We start from the raw sequence: 20,817 nt of genomic DNA, 5'->3' as shown, positions 1-20,817 counted from the left end.
GGCCAACACTGCGTGGGGTGGTGGCCGTCCCCTTGCTGGCTTGAGCCTCTATTAATCTCTCCTGTGTGGCTCAGCACTCACATCCCCACCCTTTCCTGCTCACCACCGGATCTGGGCTTATTTCTGCATGGCCTGTGCTGAGTACCTTGTAACTAGAACTTTCTAATGGAGTTTCCTTGTGGGAATTCCTTTAGCTTTCCTTGTGTTTTTCAGATCTTAGTCACCCTCCCAGGCTTGCATAGTAGTTGAAGACTTATTTGATGCATTTCACGAATTCTGGTTATATCAGTCAGGACGGGCAAGGATTGTGCTGCAGCAATCAAGAAGCTCACAGCTCAGTTCTTCAACCCTTTAGCAAGGACTGATTCCACTCTATTTGTTCCATGCGGGATGAACAGAGGGGCTTTACCCACCCTGGGGACACAGCAACCAGGTTGAAGGAGGTTTCAGCTCCTCACTTCCCTGCTCCAGACCATGTGACTCTAGTTCCTTTCATCACTCCTGATGTCACGATTTCAATAGTAAGTGTGATACCAATGACAGTTATCAGAAAACTCCTAGACTGCCATTGAAGCGTCTGCTGTCAGCGTCTTCCCAGCTTGGATAATCAGCCCCTCTGCCCTGCCCAAGTGCCACTCATTTAAGGAAAAGGGCAAATGGATATGACATGTTATTTTTTTGTTTCTGATAAAGCTGATATTGGAGGGTGAGGCTTATGCCTGCTGGGATTTGGGCTTCTAAAACCTGACCTCTCATGCTGGTCAGCTTCACCATCTCCAGCAATGTGAGATTCAGGCCCGGTCTATCCTTGGCTCCACAACTAGGCCAGAGGAAGATTTCTAGGCTGCATGGGACAAGGACAAGGGACTTTAGAGAAATAAGACATTTCATCGAGACCTCAAATTCGATTTACATTTTGCAGATGAGGAAACTATGGCACAGAGAAGTTGAGGAACTTCCCTGAGATCACACAGCCTGCCCTCTCCCATATGATGAAGAAGTGAGACTCCTGCTTTTTTGGGTTGCTGCTGGGTCCCTGCTGGGGAGGGAGTTTGCCTCAGTGAGGGTGCCCTTCTCTGACTTCTTTACTCATGGTCATTCCATTTGTCCTTTTAGAACTGAGCCGGGTTCCTGCAGAAGCTGTCCCTGGCTCTGAGTCCTGCCGTGTGCCTTGTTCACTCCACTGCCTGTGAATTTTCCAACCAAGAACAACACAAAGGCCTCAGCCTTTCAAGGAGCCCTTGGGGTGTTTGAGGTCATCTGCGGGTGTATACTGACCATTTCTCACGCCTCTGGAAAGGTCCCGGGCTGCACCCTGACCCTCTCCACCCAGATCCATGGACGCACGCCTCGTTTATTCACCGTTCCCCACCGCCGTAGATCAGCACTCTCCCAGGGACGGACCTGGGTTTCATCTCTCTATCCCCCTACGCAGCTCCTGTTTGCTTGTTTGTTGTTTGAATAAATGCTGCCTGCTCGGATTTATGGGAGGATCAAGTTGCTCCTGGGAAGGAGATCAATGTATAATCTGTATTTCCCATTTCTGGTGTGAGAACCTAGAAGCTCCCTGACTATCGTCCTCTTAACAAATGGGGCTCACAGGGTGCCCTCTGTCTGGCAGAGCTTGCACTTCAAACCAAGGCTTCCTTTGTTTAGGCTTAAAATCTCAAATTCGTGTGTTCTGTCCCCTGCAAACTCCTAGGTGGGGTAAAAGGTCATGACTCTGAGGTTCCCGGCTGAGCTCGCAGCTGTTTTCTGTGTTTCCCTCTCATCTGTTTCAGAGCAGGATGAGGTTCCTGCCTGCAGTGGGAAACTGACTCGGAACACCCAGGATGCCCTGCAGCTCGGCCTTCAGCTGTTGTTAGAGCACAGCAGGTTGACGCAGTGCGGTTCTGGAGGATGGAGTTTTTATCGTGATCCCATATGGACTGAGGAAGTGTGTGCAGTTGGGGACAGCCAGGCCTAAGAGCGGAGAAGTCCTGCCTTCCAGGCCCACACTGGACAGAGCATTTGACCTGCTGGGCCTCAGTTTCCCCATGTGTACTTTGGGGATAATGATTCCTAGGCTGAGTCCTGCAGGACCTGTCTGGAGGATCACATTAGACAGTGAATGCATTTTTTAAAAAACTCTGGAAGATACAGTGAAGCTGAGGTCTTATGGCTGTTGCCTCACGGACTTGTGACATGTATTTGTCTTCCTCCTAATGAGGTTGTCATGACACTCTGCCCACCCCTGACTGATCCCTGTTGATTCCCACAGGAGCCCAGGAATTCCTCTGGGAGCTTATGCTGGTTTGAATGGAGTCTCTCCCAACCGGACTGTCAACTCGTGTGTGACAGACGATTCTTCAAAGTAAAACGATGGTGTCTAAGGTGATGCCCTCAGCACTGCAGCCTCCTTCCCTGTCCTGGCTGCTCCGGAAAGCCCACTTGCCTTTGACTCTGCCCCTGTTCTCCTACCAAATGCCAGTTAAATAAGAGGAGTCCTGTGGGTCGCCCAAGGCCGCGGGCTGTGTCAACATCTGGTGGATGAGCTTCTGCTCACCACCTTCAGCTCAGGGCCTGCTCCACATTGGGTGGAGGGCGTTTTTCTCATGAAGCGTGCTAGGCATGAGCTGTGGGCCACCAGCAACCCTTATGGTTTAAGGAGGAATTAGCTCTGCAGAAGTTTAGCATGACCCTCGAAGGGGAGAGTGTGGTGAGGTGGTGTGGTTCAGAGGAACGAGTAGCCCATCAAGCCAGCTTTGCCACTTATGAACTATGTGACATTGTGGGAGACCAGCAGCCTCTCTGAGCCTCAGTTTCCTCATATGTAGATTTGGAGTTTAAGAGCACAGCGGATCTACTCACACATCACAGTGCTGCTACAGTTATTAAATGAGAAATAACCAGGGAGGTTCTTCACAGGGATGTCTGATTCACAGAAAGCTCATAAATGCAAGAAATGTAGCTCTATTTATTCTCTGCTCTAATAGGTGTAAACGGTGTTTTATTATCTGACTTGAACATCGTACCAACTCAAAGGCAGGTCTTACTGGCCACGGCTGTGGCTCAGAAAGGTTTGGCGACTTCATGAAGGTCACACAGCTGGCAGGGGGATACCGGTCTTCAGACTCTCAGGTCTGGTGTCATCCTAGGAGGCTTGGTGACGGTCATATCTTTAATGTATTTGTGGAGAGTGAAAGGCTGTCACTGAGTAAGCTTAAGAGAACAGGAGACTTGTGTGGGAAACAGTTGGTATCCATTGATTAGGCTGAATCATGTTGAATTGCTAATTTCACCATTTTGAACTACAAAAATCACTATTTGGTTTGACTCAACCTCATCCTTTAAGCACACATTCATGACAGTGAGTGGTTAGACAGGGATTCCAAGATTAGTTTGGGATGGGTCAGTGCCTTCCACAGGACAAGGCAATTCCTGGTAGAGACAGAGGGAGCAGCCTGTCCTTCAGCTGGGGGCTCAGGGGACCTCCTGGCTGCTGTGCCCTTTAGCAGAGCCTTGGAGGATGGAAGGACCCTCCTGGCCCTTACCACAAGGGCTATTCCGGAACAGCCTCCTTCCATGGCACTGGAGCTGCGGCTGCCCTCTGAAGACTGCAGGGACAGCAACAGGCACAAAGAAGTCAGGCTGCATGTGGCCACAGTCAGGATTCAGGGGAGAAAGAAAGGGGTTGCAGGGGTCAGTGGGTGCTGTGCTTCCTCTCCCATAGCTGGGGAATCCTTGCGATGGCCTTCGTGAGCCATCAGCAGGCCTATGGCCACATGACTAGGGAGGAGAAGGGATATAGGGTAATGGTCTTGTGGGGACTGCTGGGCCTGGTTGAGTCTGAGGAGGAGATAGAAGAAGCAGAGACCCTCCTCTTCATCTGAGGAGAAGGGACCTGATTCTAAACTGAGACATGTGAGGCTTCACGGGGCAGCGATGGAAGGACAAGGGCAGAATAGGTGTCCTTGTCGCCCCACGGAGAATGGGCTTCAGGAGGAATCTGCTTCAGTTGTTTTCCAGAAGTGCCCAAGAGGCGCAGGGCCCAAGCCTGGTTAGGTGACAGTGGGACAAGAAGAGGACACGGTCCTCTCTCTTTTGTTGTTGCAGATGCCACAAAACAGGGCTAGGGCATGGTCAGGCAGTTCTCGGGCTCCCAGGAGGGCAGCCTTGGGGTGGGCACAGCCAGCCCTGGCAGGATGAGGAACTCTGGGTGGAGGGGAGTGGGGGATGAGCAGGGGGACATGAAGATGCTTGGAGGAGCCTGGGGTCATGGGCTGGTATCTGATTCCTCCCCTGTGATTCCTTATTAGGGACTCCAAGACAGGACAAGGAAGACTGGAGCTCTCCAGAAACAGATGGGCCCAGGTCCGCAAGCTGAGGATTCAGCCCCCTCCATCCTGGCCCAGCATATGCCTGCCCAGCCAGATGCTCCATGAACACAGTTGAAGGGGTCCGGAGAGAGCACTGTGACCTGGAGCCCACACACGGCCTCAGCAGGCAAAGGAAGACCCAGAGACAACATGGGAGGGGTTTGCAGTCACACGCAGGCAGGGACCAGCTCAACCCTTCTTTAATGTCATCCAGGGAGGGGGCCAGGGATGGAGGGGAGGGGCTGAGGAGTGACAGGAAGTTATTTCTGGGTGGGATTCACCACTTTTCCCATGAAGAGGGGAGACTTGGTATTTTGTTCAATCATTAAGAAGACAAAGGGTTTGTTGAACTTGATCTCGGGGGGAATAGACATGGGTATGGCCTCTAAAAACATGGCCCCAGCAGCTTCAGTCCCTTTCTCATCGATGGTCAGCACAGCCTTATGCACGGCCTGGAAGGGAGAGAAGCAGAGACATGTTCTAAGGCTGAGTTGTGCCCCAGCCCAGGCCTGGAGCAAGGCTCACGTGGACACCTCCCAGGAAGTGTTCACTCAGGCCTTTCTCCCGCTGCACAGCCCTGGCCCTGCACATCCTCTCCCTCCCTGTCACACAGACCTTGCTCCTCCTCAAGGCTTTGGCTGACAGGGCTGGCTCCCCTCTGTCTATCTTCCTGACAAGCGCCTATGCCCCTGCTGAGGGTGCACCCACAACTCAGAAGGGGAAAGAGCATCGCCACTCCACGCCTGTCTCCAGGGCTCTCTCCTTTCTAGCACACAGCTTGAAGCTCCTCGAGGACATGGACCCTGACAGTGACCTTCACAGTGCCCAGATCCCAAGACAACGCAGCCGTTCACGGAACTGCAGTTGTTCTTTGGTCACCTTTAGTTTTCCAAAGTAAGAGTCATCTTTAGCTGACATCATTCATTCATTCAGACACCAAATCTCACAGATCAAAGGAGTCACAAAGTCCTTTGAAACAACTTAGCCCAAACCTTTCTGTGTCAATATGGATAAATCAAGGCCCAATGTCTAGAAGGTCCTGGGCAAAGATGAAATTCGGGGTCGGTGACACAACCTCAAGGGAGGCCCTGAAAGTGCCAGCAGCACAGCAGGCCCCTGCCTGGCTTTGCCGTCTGACCACATCCCGCGTCAGTGAATCACGGGCATCCTCAGGAGCTCAGCCTCGGTCTTCATTTGTTTCCCTTGGCCCCTTCCTCAGCCTCAGGATAGAACTGCAGCCCCCATACATCCTTCCCTACAGATCCCGGGGTGCAACAGGGTCATCAGGGTGATCTCACCTTGGAGAGCTTCAGGGGTGCCTCCTCCGTGATCCCCGAGAGGTCAGCCCCATTGCTGAAGACCTTAGTGATACCCAGGTGGCCCAGGACTGTCTTCAGATCATAGGTTCCAGTAATGGCCAGTCTGGGTAAATGTAAGTTGGCAGACCTGCCGTGCAGAAAAGAAATTCAGGGCATGGCACAGCATTCCTCTTGTTCTTCTGGGACCCACCGCAGTGCAAGTGTTTTCTTTTCTGATTATTTCTGCCACTTACTCCTGTGTCCTCCACCCACTCTAACATGGGAACTTGGCTTTGGTTTGTTCTACTATTAGCTCTTCTACACTGAGTCAAAGAATGTTAACATCAAATGAATCATGAAAGCTTGAAATGCCACCTCCTCTGAGATTCTAGGTGTACTGGAAGCATGTCTCATCCTGCCCTGTAGTGTTTGGTCACTGGGCCCCCAGCCTGAAACATCCCCAGGGCCCTATACCCAGAGGAACATGGGCTGGTGGCAGTGCCCCCAGAAGACTGACCACACCAGGCTGAGTGCTCCCCTCTTGTTTTCCATGGGGAGACAGAGCCGCCCCGAGCAGGGTCTGGTGTGAGCGGGCAGCCTGGCTTTGGACTCTCTGATCAGTTACCCTCTCAGCCTCCTTGTTCTTTCTCAACCCCTGGAGCAGGGACCTCAGGAGGTGCTGGCGTGAAACAAAGAAATTCCAGCCTCAATTCCTATTATGAACCCAACACCTTTTGTATTTTCATCTTGGTTTTACAGTGTACAAAATAAACTAGATAGGAGGGCACGGGCATAATTACGAATGCACACAGACACACTAATGTGTGACTCATATTGGAGTATCATTTACTACAGGGCACCCAATCTAACAGCACCGATAAAGTGACAGAGAAACTCAAGCCTTTTGCTAACATGCCCTGGCTATTCCAATTTTGAACCTTGCTTTTCTGGGCCTAGCCACACAGGCTCTTCCCCCATCCCCACAGGGACAGTCTACCCTTGAACTCCACACTCCACTACTGCCTTTGCCAGGAAGCCCATCTGTTCCCTTTTGGTTCTGCCAGAACGTGTGGTGGTGCTGCTGTCCCTGTCCTGGGCACTGGATATTGGGAAGGGACAGTGTCCACGCTGGAGTGGGAAGTCCCCAAGGACGAGACCTTTACCTCCTCACCCCTGGGTACTGTCCTGCTCATGGAGCATGGCCAGTGCCACCTGAACTCAGTGGTGGCCTCATTCTGGAAGCCAAGTTTATGCAGAGCAGCAGTGACCCAGGGATGTAGTGTTCACCCTCTCCAACCCTCTGGCCAGTTCTGACGGGCCTCAGTCCCAACGTGGCTAAGAGGGTGTGGGCAGCTTCTTGGTCACCCTCAGGTTGGGGAATCACCTGCTGTTTTCATTTTCCAGGAACTTGGTGATGATATCATGGGTGAGTTCATTTTCCAGGTGCTGCAGTTTCCCCTCATCAGGCAGGAAGAAGATGGCGGTGGCATTGCCCAGGTATTTCATCAGCAGCACCCAGCTGGACAGCTTCTCACAGTGGTAGATGTTAAACATGCCTAAACGCCTCATCATGGGCACCTTCACGGTGGTCGCCTGGTCCACGTGGAAGTCCTCTTCCTTGGTGGCCTCAACGTCAAAGGGTCTCTCCCATTTGCCTGGACAGAGAGGGTAAGGTGGGCATCAGTAGGGGTGGGTGAAGGTTTGGAAGAGTGTGGCAGAATAAAGGAGCCATCAGTCCCCTCCCTGAGAAGCCCTGAACCCCCTTGACGACATACATCCCTCAAGCCTCGGCTTCATCATCTGCAAAAGGTGCTGAAACCAACCATCCAGGCTGCCAAAAAGGTCTGTGTGGAGATAATTCAAAACTAGAGGAAGATGCAGAATTTCTACATCGCAGAGATGTAAGGCTAAGAGATGCCATCCTGACTGTGCATTTTATTGGAATCGTATGTTTATTTGAGGGTGTCTTGGATATTACAAATAAAATGTTGGAGCATCAGGCATATTTGTTACCTCCCGTCTAAGGCTCCCTGCCTCTTGTTAATTGGCAGCTCAGTTATTCATTCAGGGCAAACATTCTGCTTACTATTCCTGAGGGTTTTCTTTATCCCCTGGATTGGCAGGGGAAATGCAGATGCCTGAGCAGCCTCCCCTCTGCCATGCCAAGAGAGCTTCACCATCGAGGCATGCAGAGTGGACAGGGGCCTCAGGGACCCCGATCCCAGCTTTCTCATTGGACAGAAGGAGGAGACTGGGGCTGGAGAGGGACCGGGGCCTGCCCTAAGCCACAGCAGAGCCAGGACCCCAGTTGTGCTGACTGCAGCCTGGCTGCTCTCCACTGCCCTCCTTTGCCTCAAGAGCACCCCTCAGGGGCAGGAAGGCAGCCTGAGATACAGAAGAGCCCACCACCTACTGTATACCACACTTTTCCCAAGGTGTTTGTCACTTGTTTAATCCTAAAAAAACCTGACAGCAAGAATGGTATTTTGTCCATGCTAAGATGGGAAATTAGCACCTCAAGGAGGTAGAATGCATTGTTCGGTGTCAAAAGCTAATAGTGGTAGAGGCAGGATTTGAACCCAGGTCTTTCAGACTGCAAAACTGATACTGATTCTGGGACACTAGAGTCGTCTAAAGTACGTTCCATGAAACTATCCCTTTATGCAGTATATTACAATTTGTTCTATAGTTCTAAGCATTATATATTCTACATATACAGTACACACAAGGACATTAAAGGCTCTGGAAAGTTCTGCAGAGCTGTCAGCGGTTTTGACAATTTAATCTGTTATTCCCTCAAATTACTCAATGATGGAAAACATTTTAGTGTTTGTGTGTAGAAAATTGAAGAGCCCACACTGACATGCATTTCTATAGCCCATAATGCATTGCCAAGGAGAGTTCAAGAGATGATGGTTTGAGAATATTTTTGGTTGTTTCTATGGGAACAGCTCAGGCTGGTTTTGCAACCTTACCTTTAAAGAAGATGTAATTCACCAGAGCAAAAACTGTGTCTCTGTCAAGCTCCTTGACCAAATCCACAATTTTCCCTTGAGTTTCCTTCTCCACGTAATTGTTGATCTGTTTCTTGGCCTCTTCGGTGTCCTCAAAGTTGACAGAGAAGGCTTCTGAGTGGTACAGTTTTTTGACATCCTCCAAAAACTTATCCACTACCTTCAGGCTCTTGTTGAGGAACAGGCCGTTGCCGGTGGTCAGCTGGAGCTGGCTGTCTGGCTTGTTGAGGGTATGGAGGAGTTCCTGGAAGCCTTCATGGACCTGAGCCTCCGGAATCTCCGTGACGTTGAAATTCAGGCCCTCCAGGATTTCACTGTGAGTGTCAGCCTTGGTCCCCAGGGAGAGCATTGCAAAGGCTGTAGCGATGCTCACTGGGGAGAAGAAGATATTGGTGCTGTTGGACTGGTGTGCCAGCTGGCGGTATAGGCTGAAGCCGAACTCAGCCAGGCTGGGGGTGATCTTGTTGAGGGTTGGGTGGTCCTGATCATGGTGGGATGTATCCGTCTTCTGGGCAGCATCTCCCTGGGGATCCTCAGCCAGAGAGCCGGGGAACAGGCAGCACAGGCCTGCCAGCAGGAGGACGCCCCATGAGACAGAAGATGGCATTGTCCTGCAAGACAGAGACGGGGGCCAGGCCCCGAGTCAGGGCACATGATGACTCCCAGTGACCCAGGATTGACACCACGTGGAAGTGCCTAAGGCTTATTAAACCAGCCTGTGCCAAGTACTTGCTGACATCAGTAACACTGAAAGAATCAGAAGAATAGCAAAATGTATGTAGTGCTTACCATATGCCAAGCACTGTTCTACGTGCGCACATGTGTTAACTCATTGCTTTCTTGTAACAATCCTGTGAGGTGCTGATGCTACTATCCTTCTTTTTCAGATGAAGAAACCAAAGCCAGAGAGATTAGGTCACCTATTCAATGTCACTGAGGAAGTAAAGTGGCAGAACCAGAATCCTACATCTAGGTCCTGCGCCCAGGCTCTGGACAGCTCCACTTACATCTGCAATGACCCTAAGATGCAAGTGGTACAGCCACTGTTTTACAAAAGAAGCAAATGAGGCATAAGAAGAGGAATGGGCCTGGCCACGATTATCCAGGAATCGGTCCAGATCAGAATGAAGAATCACGTCAAGCTAGAAGCCCTTGGAGGGCTTCTATCTAATCCCACTGTTGAGTGGCCAGGGACACTGCTGCACAGAAGGGAAATGCATCTTGCACAATGGCACCAGCTAGAGCATGGCGGGGCTGTGATTAAATCCCCTGGGAGCTGTTCCCCCCCAACACTCACAAGGATCCTCAGCCCTTAGGGTTTTTTCCTGAGAGGGGGCTGTCCCCACAATGCTCTGTGGTCCCAGCCACAAGAATAGGCTGATGTCCCTGCAGTCAGCTCACCTGCCATCTGGATCACCAATGGTGTCCCAGTTCTGGGCTCTTGCTGTCAGGGACTTTAGAGAAGCTCATCTCTCCTGTGAAGCAAGGCTTTGTGCTGCTTTAAAGGAGATGGGGGTGGTGGGAAGTGAAAAAGCATCTCTTTTAGCTTCAGATAGACCTGGGATCTAATCTGACTCTGTCACTTTCCAGGTGTGTGAGCCAGGACACGTCATTTATCTCCCTGGTCCTCATTTTGCCTCATACATAAAGTGAGGCTGTTGGAAGAATTTAGTGAAATAAGTCTAGACACCAAACCTTACATCAAAAGGATCTGAGAGGGCAACCCTTTTGAGGGAGGGGTTGACAGGTGTTGCAAATTCAAAGCCTTCAGGTGATAGTCCAGTGAGGAATACATGTTTCATAGCTGGGGCTGAGACAATAGGGAGTGGTGGGGCCTGTGGCTGAACCGGCGAGAGCAGGCTCTGCTGAGCAATGGTCAAAGTCAGGGTCATCCACAGCAACGCAGAGCCTGCCATGCCCCACAGTGCTCCTTCTACTCCAGATATGCCCAGACTTCGGACCATCAATCTGCAGCCCCCTAAGTAGAACCTGCTGTCTACACAGATGGGAAAACTGACGTCCTAGCTGAGGAGAATATGCCTGGCAGCCACATAGTTAACTACTAGTCACAAAAGTAAAATCATCATCTTAACAAAATACAAAGAAAAAGGTGTCCTTGAATTTGGGAAATGAAACACTGGAGAAAAAAGTTGGAAATAACAAATATTGAGATTCATTGACCCCCCCTGGACTGTTAAAAGTTTCTTTCCAGTAAAGCAACAAAATGAAGCCTAAAGCTGGTTTCTCTCTACCACCTTTCTCCTGGCCCTCTTGCCTCTAAGTAATCCAAATGGAACGGACCACACACTACATAATACATGTTTGTATTTTTCTTCAACTAGCTAGTGTTGTTAGAACTGAAGACGGTGCTAAAATTAGTGCTGTATATTTCCATCTCCCTTAGGTTTCTCTTTCACTTCCCAGCTGGATTTTGTGCAGTCCTTCATGGTTTATGGAAATTCCCCCATCATTACAGGGCTCAGAGGTCAGGAGGGAGTTGGGCCTCTGCAGGGTGGGGACACTAAATACGCTGAGTGGCCTTAGGGCCAGAAGTTGTGGCTTTAGTCCTGGCAGGGCCACCACTATCCATTTGGCCTTGAGTAAGCATCCCCTGGTCCTGGGGCCTCACTCTCCCCAGTTGTGCAAAGCGGGGCTGGGAGAAGACCTCACTGGGGACCTCTGTACGCTAACATAGGATTTTTTTTTTTTTTTTTGAGACAGAGTCTCGCTTTATCCCCCAGGCTAGAGTGCAGTGGTGTGATCTTGGCTCACTGAAACCTCTGCCTCCCGGGTTCAAGCAGTTCTCCTGCCTCAGTTTCCCAAGTAGCTGGGATTACAGGCACATGCCACCACGTCTGGCTAATTTTTGTATTTTTAGTAGAGACGAGATTTCACCATGTTGGCCAGGCAGGTCTTGAAATCCTGACCTCTTGATCCGCCTGCCTCGGCCTCCCAAAGTGCTGGGGTTACAGGTGAGTGTCACTGCACCCAGCCAGGATTCTTGGTTAGAATGGCATCTGGGTTCGATGTAGCAAAACAGATGGAGAAGAGGCACCCTCCTAGACAGGAGGCTGCTGGGCTCAAAGGAGGTGGCGAGGCTGGTGCAGGGAGGGTGGAGAGGGGGTGACAGCTGGGAGGAGCACAATTCCCCACACCCATCCATCTTTCCTGGCGTCACATCACCTCCTCTGGTTTCCTCCTTTCACAGTGAAGAGTTTGAAGCCCAGAGAGGGTCAGGGCCTTGTCGAGGCCATACGGCAAGTCGGTGACAAAGTCTTGGCTTTCCCAGCACTCAGATCACGGACTGAGACAGCTGTGCCCTCAAATCTCAGATGATGAATGGCAGAATTGGGCTCTGACATTGGTCTCAAGCATCGTGTTGGGTTCATTATGCCTCCCAAGCTGTTCCTTATAGCATCAGGACTCCAAAACCTGCTCTCTCCTGGCCCTTCTATCAGAGGCAGCACCCTGCACCCTCAAAAGCTAGTGCCTGGGAGGGCGGCTGGAGAGGAGAAAGTAGATGGTCAAGTACCCCCTGGTGTATGGACACTGAGGCCAAGCTTTAAAACAGAAGAATGAAGACTTCATGGTGACATTTCTGGAACTGGGGCAGGTGGGAGCACCCTTTGCAGGGCCAGGGAGAGGGAAGCAAGCCACTTCCTGCCTAATCTCACACCATTTCTACCCGGGAGCATAAAATAAGGGACCAAGAGCAACCCAGCAGGGTGCAGGGAAGAGAATCTCGCCTATGGTCAAACGACCTGTTGAAATGGGCAATAAATAAACCCAAGTGTGACCAGGCCCTGTCACTTACTGGCAGGGGGCCCAGGGTAAATGACTTCACTTCTGTGAGCATTGGCTTCAGAGCTATACAGTGGAGAAAAGAATCCCTTGGAGAGAGATGAGGAATAACTGACGTAATGCGTGAGTGGGCACCAGGTGCGGAAGCCGTGCCTGTGCCTGCACACAGGTTGAGCTCCTGCCCGCGAGATGGCAGATTTCTTCCTGCCAGCTGCTGCACTCCCCAGGACCCATTTCAGCAGGAGGGGGCTCCTGCTCAGCAGTGAACAGCATCTGAGTTTGGCCAATTTTCCATTAAATTCTCCAAGTATTTGTTTACTGCCTGCTAGCTGCCTAACCTATGCTAAGCAAACATCAACCTCAGTGTCACCATCATTGCCACACTTACTAACACCAGGCGATTTACGGGCACTGTATCATCTAATCTGTCCTCAAAGCTTACCCCATGAGGTGCAAATGATTAACCCTATTTTATAGACAGAAAAATTGAGGCCCAAAGAGGATTAAACAACTCACTAAAAATCACAGAGCTACTTGCTTACAAAACTGAGATTTAATCCCAGATGTTTTGTCTGGGATTAAACAGATGTGACTGCAAAACCTGACATTTAATTGTCTCTGTGTACAAAGCTGGAGCCAGAAGTCTTGAACCAGAAGATTTCAGAGGTGGCCTGGCTAAATGAAGAGGGGCAGCCTCAGTTTGTGGCTAGAATTAGAGGCTCTCAGGCCAGATTGCTCCAGATCAACTTGCTATTAACTGTGTGACCTTGGACACGTTACTTAACCTCTCTGAACCTCAGTTTCCTGGAGATGAGAAAGGTGGACTTTGTCATAGAGTTATTGTGAAATTAAATATGCACAAAGTACCAAGAAGTGCCTGGTGCACAGTAAGTTCTCAAGAATACCAGTTCTTGCTGCTAGTGCTGCAGGTCTTTTAGAGGCGTTCTATGGGAAACTGGCCAGCTTGGCCTTGGTCAGCTTTTTGACCCCTGTCTCCAAACTCAGTGCAGGAAAAATTAAATTCTTCCAACACTCCAGAGATCAAGGTCGGGTGGGGTGAGGGGAGGGGACAGAGGTCAAAGGTTATCATGTTTTGCCCAAGAGAACAGAGAGGTTGAGCAACTGTCTGAAGTCACCGAGCATCAGAGAGGCCTCAAGTCCAGCCCAGGCTTCCTGTTCCCCATCCAGCGCCTGAGACCTGAGAGAAACGGTGAGCACTAGGGCCAGGCTCAGGATTTCGGGGCCTGGAGCCAGGTGCCTGAGCCCAAATTATGGATGGTGTGTGATTTGGGGCCAGTTATTAACCACTCGGTCTCCAACTTCCTCATCTGTAAAATGGGAATCACCCTGGTAACTGCCTTGGAGGGTTATGAGGCTTAATCGTGCACAGAGCTTAGCCGTGGCCTGGCACAGAGCGATTATTCAGGAATGCCAGCTTGAACCCTGGGTGACGGTGCCCCTCACAGCTTCCTGTCCTCCACTGGGACAGGAGGGCCCAGAGGTCCACAGGGCAGGGGGAGACCCATCTTGATGTAAGGCTGAGACCTGGCACAGGTCTGTTCCTGGCCATATCTGGAGGGGATGGAGAATGTGAGCCGGCGTTCCTCCTCACCCCTCCCTGAACCTTAACCTCCTCATCCATAGAAGGGGAAAAAGATGCGTGTCCAAGTAGTAGGAGAGGTGGTGAGGCTTACAGGAGACAACAGATAGGAACCCCCTGACAGACACAGGAGCTGCACAAACAGAAAGAAATGGCTGCGCTTCCTTGCTGTTGCTGTATCTTGGGGTGCCAGGACCGCGGAGCTAGACACCCTCATGCACTTCTGCTTACAAAAGCCAGTGTATCCACCAGTAGGTACTGAGTGGGGACCGGGCAGGACTGGGAAGCAGGACACAACCCTCATGGCTGCTGTTATTACGACAATAGGAGCCCAGCTGCAGCCCCTCCATCTGCCCGGCACCTCAGCGGGCGGATACCCGCTCCACAACCCCCCTCCTGCCCCAGACCTGCTGCCTGCCTGGGCCGTGGGGGACTCAGAAACCTCTCCAGAACCTCTCGCAGTGAAAGGCATACTTACGATTCACCGTCCCAGGTCAGTGGTGGTGCCTGAGGCTGAGGAGACAGAGCCCTGTCCTTGTCCGTATTTAAGCAGTGGATGCAGAGGGGCAACGGGGGAGGCTGCTGGTGAATATTAACCAAGATCACCCCAGTTACCGGAGGAGCAAACAGGGACTAAGTTCACAGGCTGGGCGCTGAGTCGCCCGCCCACGCTGTCCGGACGCTCTGCCTGAGCAGCATACAGCCTCCACTGCACGTACCAAAAGGAGTCATTGTACCTGGCTCAGAAACCACAGTGTCCTGCGTCCAAGGTGGAGGGGGTGGCGTGAGTCAGCCAGTCGCTGGGAGAGTACCACTTTGCTGGCCCTCTGCTCTCACTGCAGAATCCTTAGCGGCTGTTCCACTGGTAGCAAGATCTACCATTTACTAATTCACCCCGAAATGCCTGATGCTGAAGACCGATGCCGCCCTGGGAGATCAGAGTGGGTTAGAGCCCATTTGACAGATGAGGAAACTGAGGCTCAGAGCAGAGAGGCCGCTCATCCGAAGTTACCCAGTCAGCCTTAGACACAAAAACCCTCTTGATTGTCCGGATGGAAAAATGGAGCATGACTGAGGCAGACACAAGCGTCAGGCCAGCATGGGGGACCATGAGACAGGGTAGAGGTGGGAGAGCAAATCTATAAAGAAGCGTGATGCTGTCTCAGGCAGGCCGCTTCACCTGTTTGAACCAGGAAGTGTTTCACCTGCATCCTAGAGAGTTGGAAGTCTCATTCCCAAGCATGCTTGTGAAGTGCCTTGGGTGAAGTGCCTGGCACACAGTAGACTATGTGGGTCTGCACAGCCCTCTGCTTAGCCTGCCTCGCAGGCTGCTCAGAGCAGGAGGGGGTTCAATTCTGACCAGCCTCAGGCCTGTTTCTGTTTCTGCTCCTGGAAAATCAGTGTGATGCGTATACAGCTTGGATTTTCTTTGGGAATACGGCCCCCATCCTGGGGTTGATGGAGGTCTTTGGGGACTACTGGGGATGGAAGGGAGGGGTGGTACAGGGTTGAGGCCAGTAGGGCCCCACTTGATTGCAATCCCTTTAAAAGCCTAAATCAGATTGCATCACCCTTTGTGCAATGTGCAAACTTGCTTGGGAGCTGGCGTACGTGCCGTGGATACTTCCAGAATGAATGGATGAGTGCGTTTTTTGCCCCTTCTGTCATTCACCAGTCCCACTTATGCCTCCACCTTGGGGCTCTACCAGGCGAGTGACCCACAGGATCCTCCAGCACACATATTCAGACCAGGGAACCCACTTACTGGCTGTGAGGCCTCAGGTGAGTTGTTTAACTGCTCTGAGCCTCAATTTCCCCATCTGTAAAATGGGGACGGTGACCGTATGTACCTTGTTGAGCTGCTGTGAGGATTAAAATGCAACAGTTCAAGGACAGCTCAGAGCTGGGTGCTGGGTGTGCCCGGAAAGTCCCTTCTGATGCTGTCCTTCCTCCCCCATGTCAGGGGTCACTGGGGTGGGGTGGGCCACATTTGAAGAGCTTTCCTCCAGGCAGTCTCATTCAGTTACCCTGTGAGGGGAGTAGGTACCACCCTTTTTCAGGCAGTGGGAAACTGAGCTCAGACTCCCCTCCCCTTCTCTCTGAGCTCTCTTCCCTGCCAGCTCCATGCCTTGGCTTCAGGGCCCCTGTCCTTCCCCTGAGCTGGCTGAATGGATATTCTGCTACTCTACGTCTACTCACAGCTCCAGTGCTGGGCTGTGGTTGAGGTCGCCTGCCCTCGGTACCTCCTGGGCATTTCTTCCCCTCTCTGAGCCTTCATTTTCCCATCTGTGCCATGACCCCCACTCCAAGCCCCACTGTCCCTCCCATCTGTGGAACAGAGTGAGCAGCAGCTGCATTGTCCCACCTTTCCTGCTCTCCTCAAGCTCCGTCTCCTCTGGCAGGCACAGGAGAGTGGCCTGGGGGCTGGCAGAAGGTTGCCGCCCCTCCTACCTGGAATTCCTGGCAGCAGCAGTGGCTAGGCCTTCCTCAGAGTGCCGATCCCCTCCTCCTCCTTTGCTTAGCTCAGTACTCTGAGGGTTGCTGCGTGGAGGCAGTGCACGCCCTGGGCACAGGGCCCAGTTCCTGCCCACCCAGGAAGTTGGCCTCGGGTGGCGGGTGGCGGAGGCAATAGGTTGGGGAGGGGCGGGGAGCTTGGGCAGGAAGGGGCCTTGCCCATTGCCAGGCAGACACAAGACTGGGCCCTCGTAAACTCAGAAAGCCCTGCATATCACCTGTTCTACCCGCCCTGTCAGCTCTGTGACCCAGGACGAGTCACCCTCTCCCTTTGAGCTGCCGTAAAAGGTGCAGTCACACTGCCCAGAGGATTACTAGAAATGACAGGCCTTGCCCTCCTGGCACAGACCTGGCACCAACATCTGGCAGGTTTCTGGGGCCAGTTGCAGAGGGAAGAGGACTGAGCCACCTATGACATGCCCAGTGGGCAGCCCTGCGGCTGGGCAGGTCTGTGTGCACTGGGGAGGTGTGTGTCATAGGACCTGGCTGGGTGCAGAAGGGATTGCAGTGGGGACCTGGGGCATTTGGAGGAGGAATGAAGAAAGCATGGGTGGGAGCAGGTGGGGCAAGTAAGGGGCTCAGAATTTGGGGTCCTGTTCTTTTGGTTCCAGGGCTCTAGGCTCAGCCCTTGCCCTGCTCTGGACATCCATCCTGGGAGGAAGGGCTGGGATGATCTGGGAAAATGCACCAGGACAAAACCCCGGGCGGTAGGGGGAGGTGGGAGCACTCAGTGGCCATTCACAAGGACACTGTGACCCCAGGAACCCCAGGACACGATGGGGAAAGTCTTGTCCACTCGGTTACTTCCAGAATTGTCTATTGCAGCATTTGGGCTGATCCCCTCAGAGGAAATGCGTCATGGGAAGATCCTGTGAGCTGGTAATGAACAAGGGGCATCTGGGGAGGCCCTGCCCCATCACAGGGCCCTGCCCGGAGATGGGAGCCTCGTGGTATAGGCTGGATAGGGATGTAGGAGTCAAGATTTGGGGTCTGCAGCAAGGAAGCGGGTAAGGGGGTAAGCCTGGCCACAATGTTGGCCAGGCTGGTGCCAGTGGCCTTGGGCCAAGTAAATCCAGACTGAGTGACTGGTCAGGAGAACAACAGTGGACTTCAGGGGAGCTGAACTCATTGGCAAAGTGCCCCGAAGAGTGCTGGCCACCCCACAAACACACACATGCACCATGCACACCCTCGCTCTGCACCCTCCCTCCCAGGCACCAGCTTCCTTCTTTGGGAGGCAGTGCAGGTCACTGGTTAAAGCATGGGCTCAGGATCTAACATCTGGGGTCAAGCCTTAGCTCCACCGCTCTTTCTGTGAGCTCTTAGACAAGCCACTTAACCTCTCTGTGCCTCGGTTCCCTCATCTGTGAGATAGGGAGACTCTTAGAAGAGTCACTTCCGTTAGGATTGTGAAGATCAAATGAGGTAATAACATTTAAGCACTTCGGGCAGCCTCTGGCATGGGATGGGCCCCAAGTCATTGCTAACCACCAGAAGCCACAACCTTTGGGGATGTGTCCTCGCTCTGAAAAACCTTATAGACAGGTCTCAGGGGTCTAAGTGGGAGAACAGCTGCTGCGTTTGGCCCCAGACTTGGTGAGCAGCACCTGTTGTTGAGCGATACCTCCTCAGATTCAAACTTCCATTTTTTCCAGAAAGAGGCCGTCAATCCGCTCTTTAGGGGCTCTGCTCATTTTGGCTTCCTGAAGGTGCATCTGCATCTTTCTGAGCACCTGTGACATGCAGAGGACGTGGGGTGACTGGAGCTAAGCGGACTTGGATCTGGGGGAGGGCCTCAGTTCTCTGAGAAGTGGTTTCCTTATCTGTAAAATGGGGATAAAAGTCTCTTTCCCACATAGTTGTGAGGCTTAAATGAGGCGATGCTGGTGGGGTATTTAACACAGAGCTCTGTTAGCATAATTGACACTTGTGTCTGTCTTCCTATAACTCATTTAATTGGTGGGGTTAGTTGGGTGTTCAAAGTTTATCTTCCAGGAGATGAATGAATGAAGTTTGCACCATTTGTTTACCTCCTTGAGGGATCTTTCAAATTAACCAACTTGCAAAACCCCAGCAGACACACTTTCCTTCTCTGCGTCACCTCCTGAGCCGCTTCCTGTGTGTCGGGGGGGTGGTGGATTTCTGCTTTTTCTGGAACTATTTGGCCTACTCACAACTTCTTGTTTTTCTTCTTCTTTTTTTGAGACAGAGTCTCACTCAGTCACCCAGGCTGGAGTTACAGTGGCGCAATCTTGGCTTACTGCAAACTCCACCTCCTGAATTCCGGAATTGCAAGTGATTCTTGTGCCTCAGCCTCCAGAGTAGCTGGCATTACAGGCATGCGCTACCATTTCCAACTAATTTTTATATTTTTAGTAGTGGCGAGATTTCATCATGTTGGCCACGCTGGTCTCAAACTCCTGGCCTCAAGTGATCCTCCTGCCTTGGCCTCCCAAAGCGCTGGAATTACAGGTGTGAGCCACCATGCCCGGCCTTTACTCTTTATCCTTACTCAGACAGAGAAAAATAAGGCAAAGCTGTACCTTGTAAGGGGCAACATAGTTAAAAGAAGGAAAAAAAATGCATCTATAGCTTCATCCCCTTCTTGTTAAAATTAATAAAACTAATGTTTTATTGCAACTAACCTTTTCTGAACTTTATTTTAACTTTACTCTTTTGAGGTTATGGGCCATGATGGTCATTATGGATTGGAAGATTTAAGAGACGAAATGTGTCCTATTGAACTATAATTATGATTTGATTTTAGATGGCCAACTTGTCTCATTTTGGTCAGTAGGAACCCTTTTAAGTTATCTCTTTATCCCTTTGACAATCTCTGCTGATGTTTCAGCAACACACACTTGCTTTCTGACAAGGCCACCATGTTCATGTTCCAGGTCTGTCTTCATTTTCTCTTGCCCCGAGACACGGCACTGGGGTATCTTCCCTGGGAGAGGAAGTGAACAGGCAGTGACAGAGGCCTTCCGGGAACCACAGGCAGGGCTGAGTGTGCAGGACTCACTCTTGCATGGGGACTGTGGGAGACCCAGCAGGACTTTAAGGCTTATTATTCAGAAATACATGCCCTACGTGGGTGGCTTAGATAACAGAGAGCAATAGGGCTCTTAATTTGCCCAACTCTGGCCTTGGCTTCAAATGGTTCGATTTACCCTGTTGACTCCTTCATGTTGACTTTGAGCATTTCTATTTGCTTGATTTTAACAGGTCTCTTGCTTCCATTTTATAATATAAATCTCCAAATACTCCAACGGTGGTATGCCACCCCCTGAATCGTGGCTAAGAGTCCTTGCACACGTGGCCTCTGCCAGGCCCTGTCTTAAACACTTCATGTGCATCACCTCACTCTATCCTGTGCAGTGGGCACCACTGTTATCTCTTTAAAACAGATGAGGAAACCAAGGCAGAGTGTTACCCTAATGCTGAACCAGGTACCTCCCTCTCTCCCTTCCTCTCTTTCTCCCTGCTTGCTGCTTCCACAACACTTCATACACATCCCTTTGTAACATTAGCATATAACTAACAGTGAGCACATGGCTCATGCCAGAGCCCTTCCAAGCATTTGTTACAGATTAACTCCTCGTCCTCACATCGAGCCTATGAAGTCGATATTTCTGTTATCTCATTTTATAGATGAGGAAACTGAGGTTCATAGACGTCGAGCACCTAGCCCCAGCTCACAGAGCTGGCAAGTGGTGGAGGGCAGATTCTAACCAGGCTGTGAGACTCACGACCCCAAAGCTTGGTGGCATCACCAGGCTGCAAGTGACCTGAGGGCAGGGATTGTGTTTTTTCCATCTCTGTGGCTTTGTACTGAGCACAAAATAGGTGATGGAAAGTTGCTTCATGAACTGAGTTAATCAAGGATCGTGGAAATGGAGCGTTTCTTTCATCCGATGGCTGAGGTGTCTTGCCAGGGTGAAAGTGTGAAACCTTTGCATATGGTAAAAATTTGTGTGAGGTGTGCAACTTCTTAGGTAAAACAAAACACAAAACCAGTCGCTTTGTTATTCAAGCTGGAGTCTAACACCAAGGAGGGAGAGGTTAGCAGGCTGCCAACACCTCCCAGCCAGGACCTAGAACCTGATGCCAAGCCTGGGCTTCCACCTCCACCCAAGCTGCTTTTCCACCCGCCTCCTCTGTCTGCCCATGAGAAAAGGACAGCAGTCTGGGGGAGGACAGCAGAGCGAGGACTGAGCTGTTATGATGAAATC

The 20,817-nt window shown here is 51.4% G+C and overlaps 1 protein-coding gene across 3 annotated transcripts; it reads right to left on the bottom strand.

Moving 5' to 3' along the window:
• Nucleotides 1-4,542: 4,542 nt before the first annotated feature.
• On the bottom strand, nt 4,543-16,650 carry LOC105467499 (serpin family A member 1). 3 transcript variants are annotated; one of them, XM_011717122.3, is made up of 5 exons: nt 16,523-16,650; nt 8,632-9,281; nt 7,041-7,311; nt 5,657-5,804; nt 4,543-4,810 (listed from the first exon to the last, which is right to left on the bottom strand). In XM_011717122.3, the coding sequence occupies exons 2-5, from the start codon at nt 9,275-9,277 to the stop codon at nt 4,619-4,621; spliced, it is 1,257 nt and encodes a 418-aa protein (XP_011715424.2). In that variant the 5' UTR covers nt 9,278-9,281; nt 16,523-16,650; the 3' UTR covers nt 4,543-4,618. The 3 variants fall into 3 exon arrangements, with proteins under 3 accessions (XP_011715424.2, XP_011715425.2, XP_011715420.2); XM_011717123.3 differs by having other exon boundaries at nt 16,437-16,604; XM_011717118.2 differs by lacking the exon at nt 16,523-16,650 and adding an exon at nt 14,550-14,688.
• Between the last annotated feature and the right edge of the window lie 4,167 nt (nt 16,651-20,817).

Source organism: Macaca nemestrina, chromosome 7, assembly GCF_043159975.1.
Source record: "Macaca nemestrina isolate mMacNem1 chromosome 7, mMacNem.hap1, whole genome shotgun sequence".
Lineage (NCBI taxonomy): Eukaryota > Metazoa > Chordata > Mammalia > Primates > Cercopithecidae > Macaca > Macaca nemestrina.
The sequence above is the reverse complement of the archived record's forward strand: the minus strand, read 5'-3'. Positions and strand labels throughout refer to the sequence as shown.

Excerpts from the sequence above, each read along its gene's own strand:
- LOC105467499 (XM_011717122.3), bottom strand. The coding sequence starts at position 9,277 with ATGCCATCTTCTGTCTCATGGGGCGTCCTCCTGCTGGCAGGCCTGTGC. Across the intron at positions 7,312-8,631 it reads GAATTACATCTTCTTTAAAG|GCAAATGGGAGAGACCCTTT; the intron begins GTAAGGTTGCAA and ends CTCTCTGTCCAG. Across the intron at positions 4,811-5,656 it reads CACCCCTGAAGCTCTCCAAG|GCCGTGCATAAGGCTGTGCT; the intron begins GTGAGATCACCC and ends TCTCCCTTCCAG.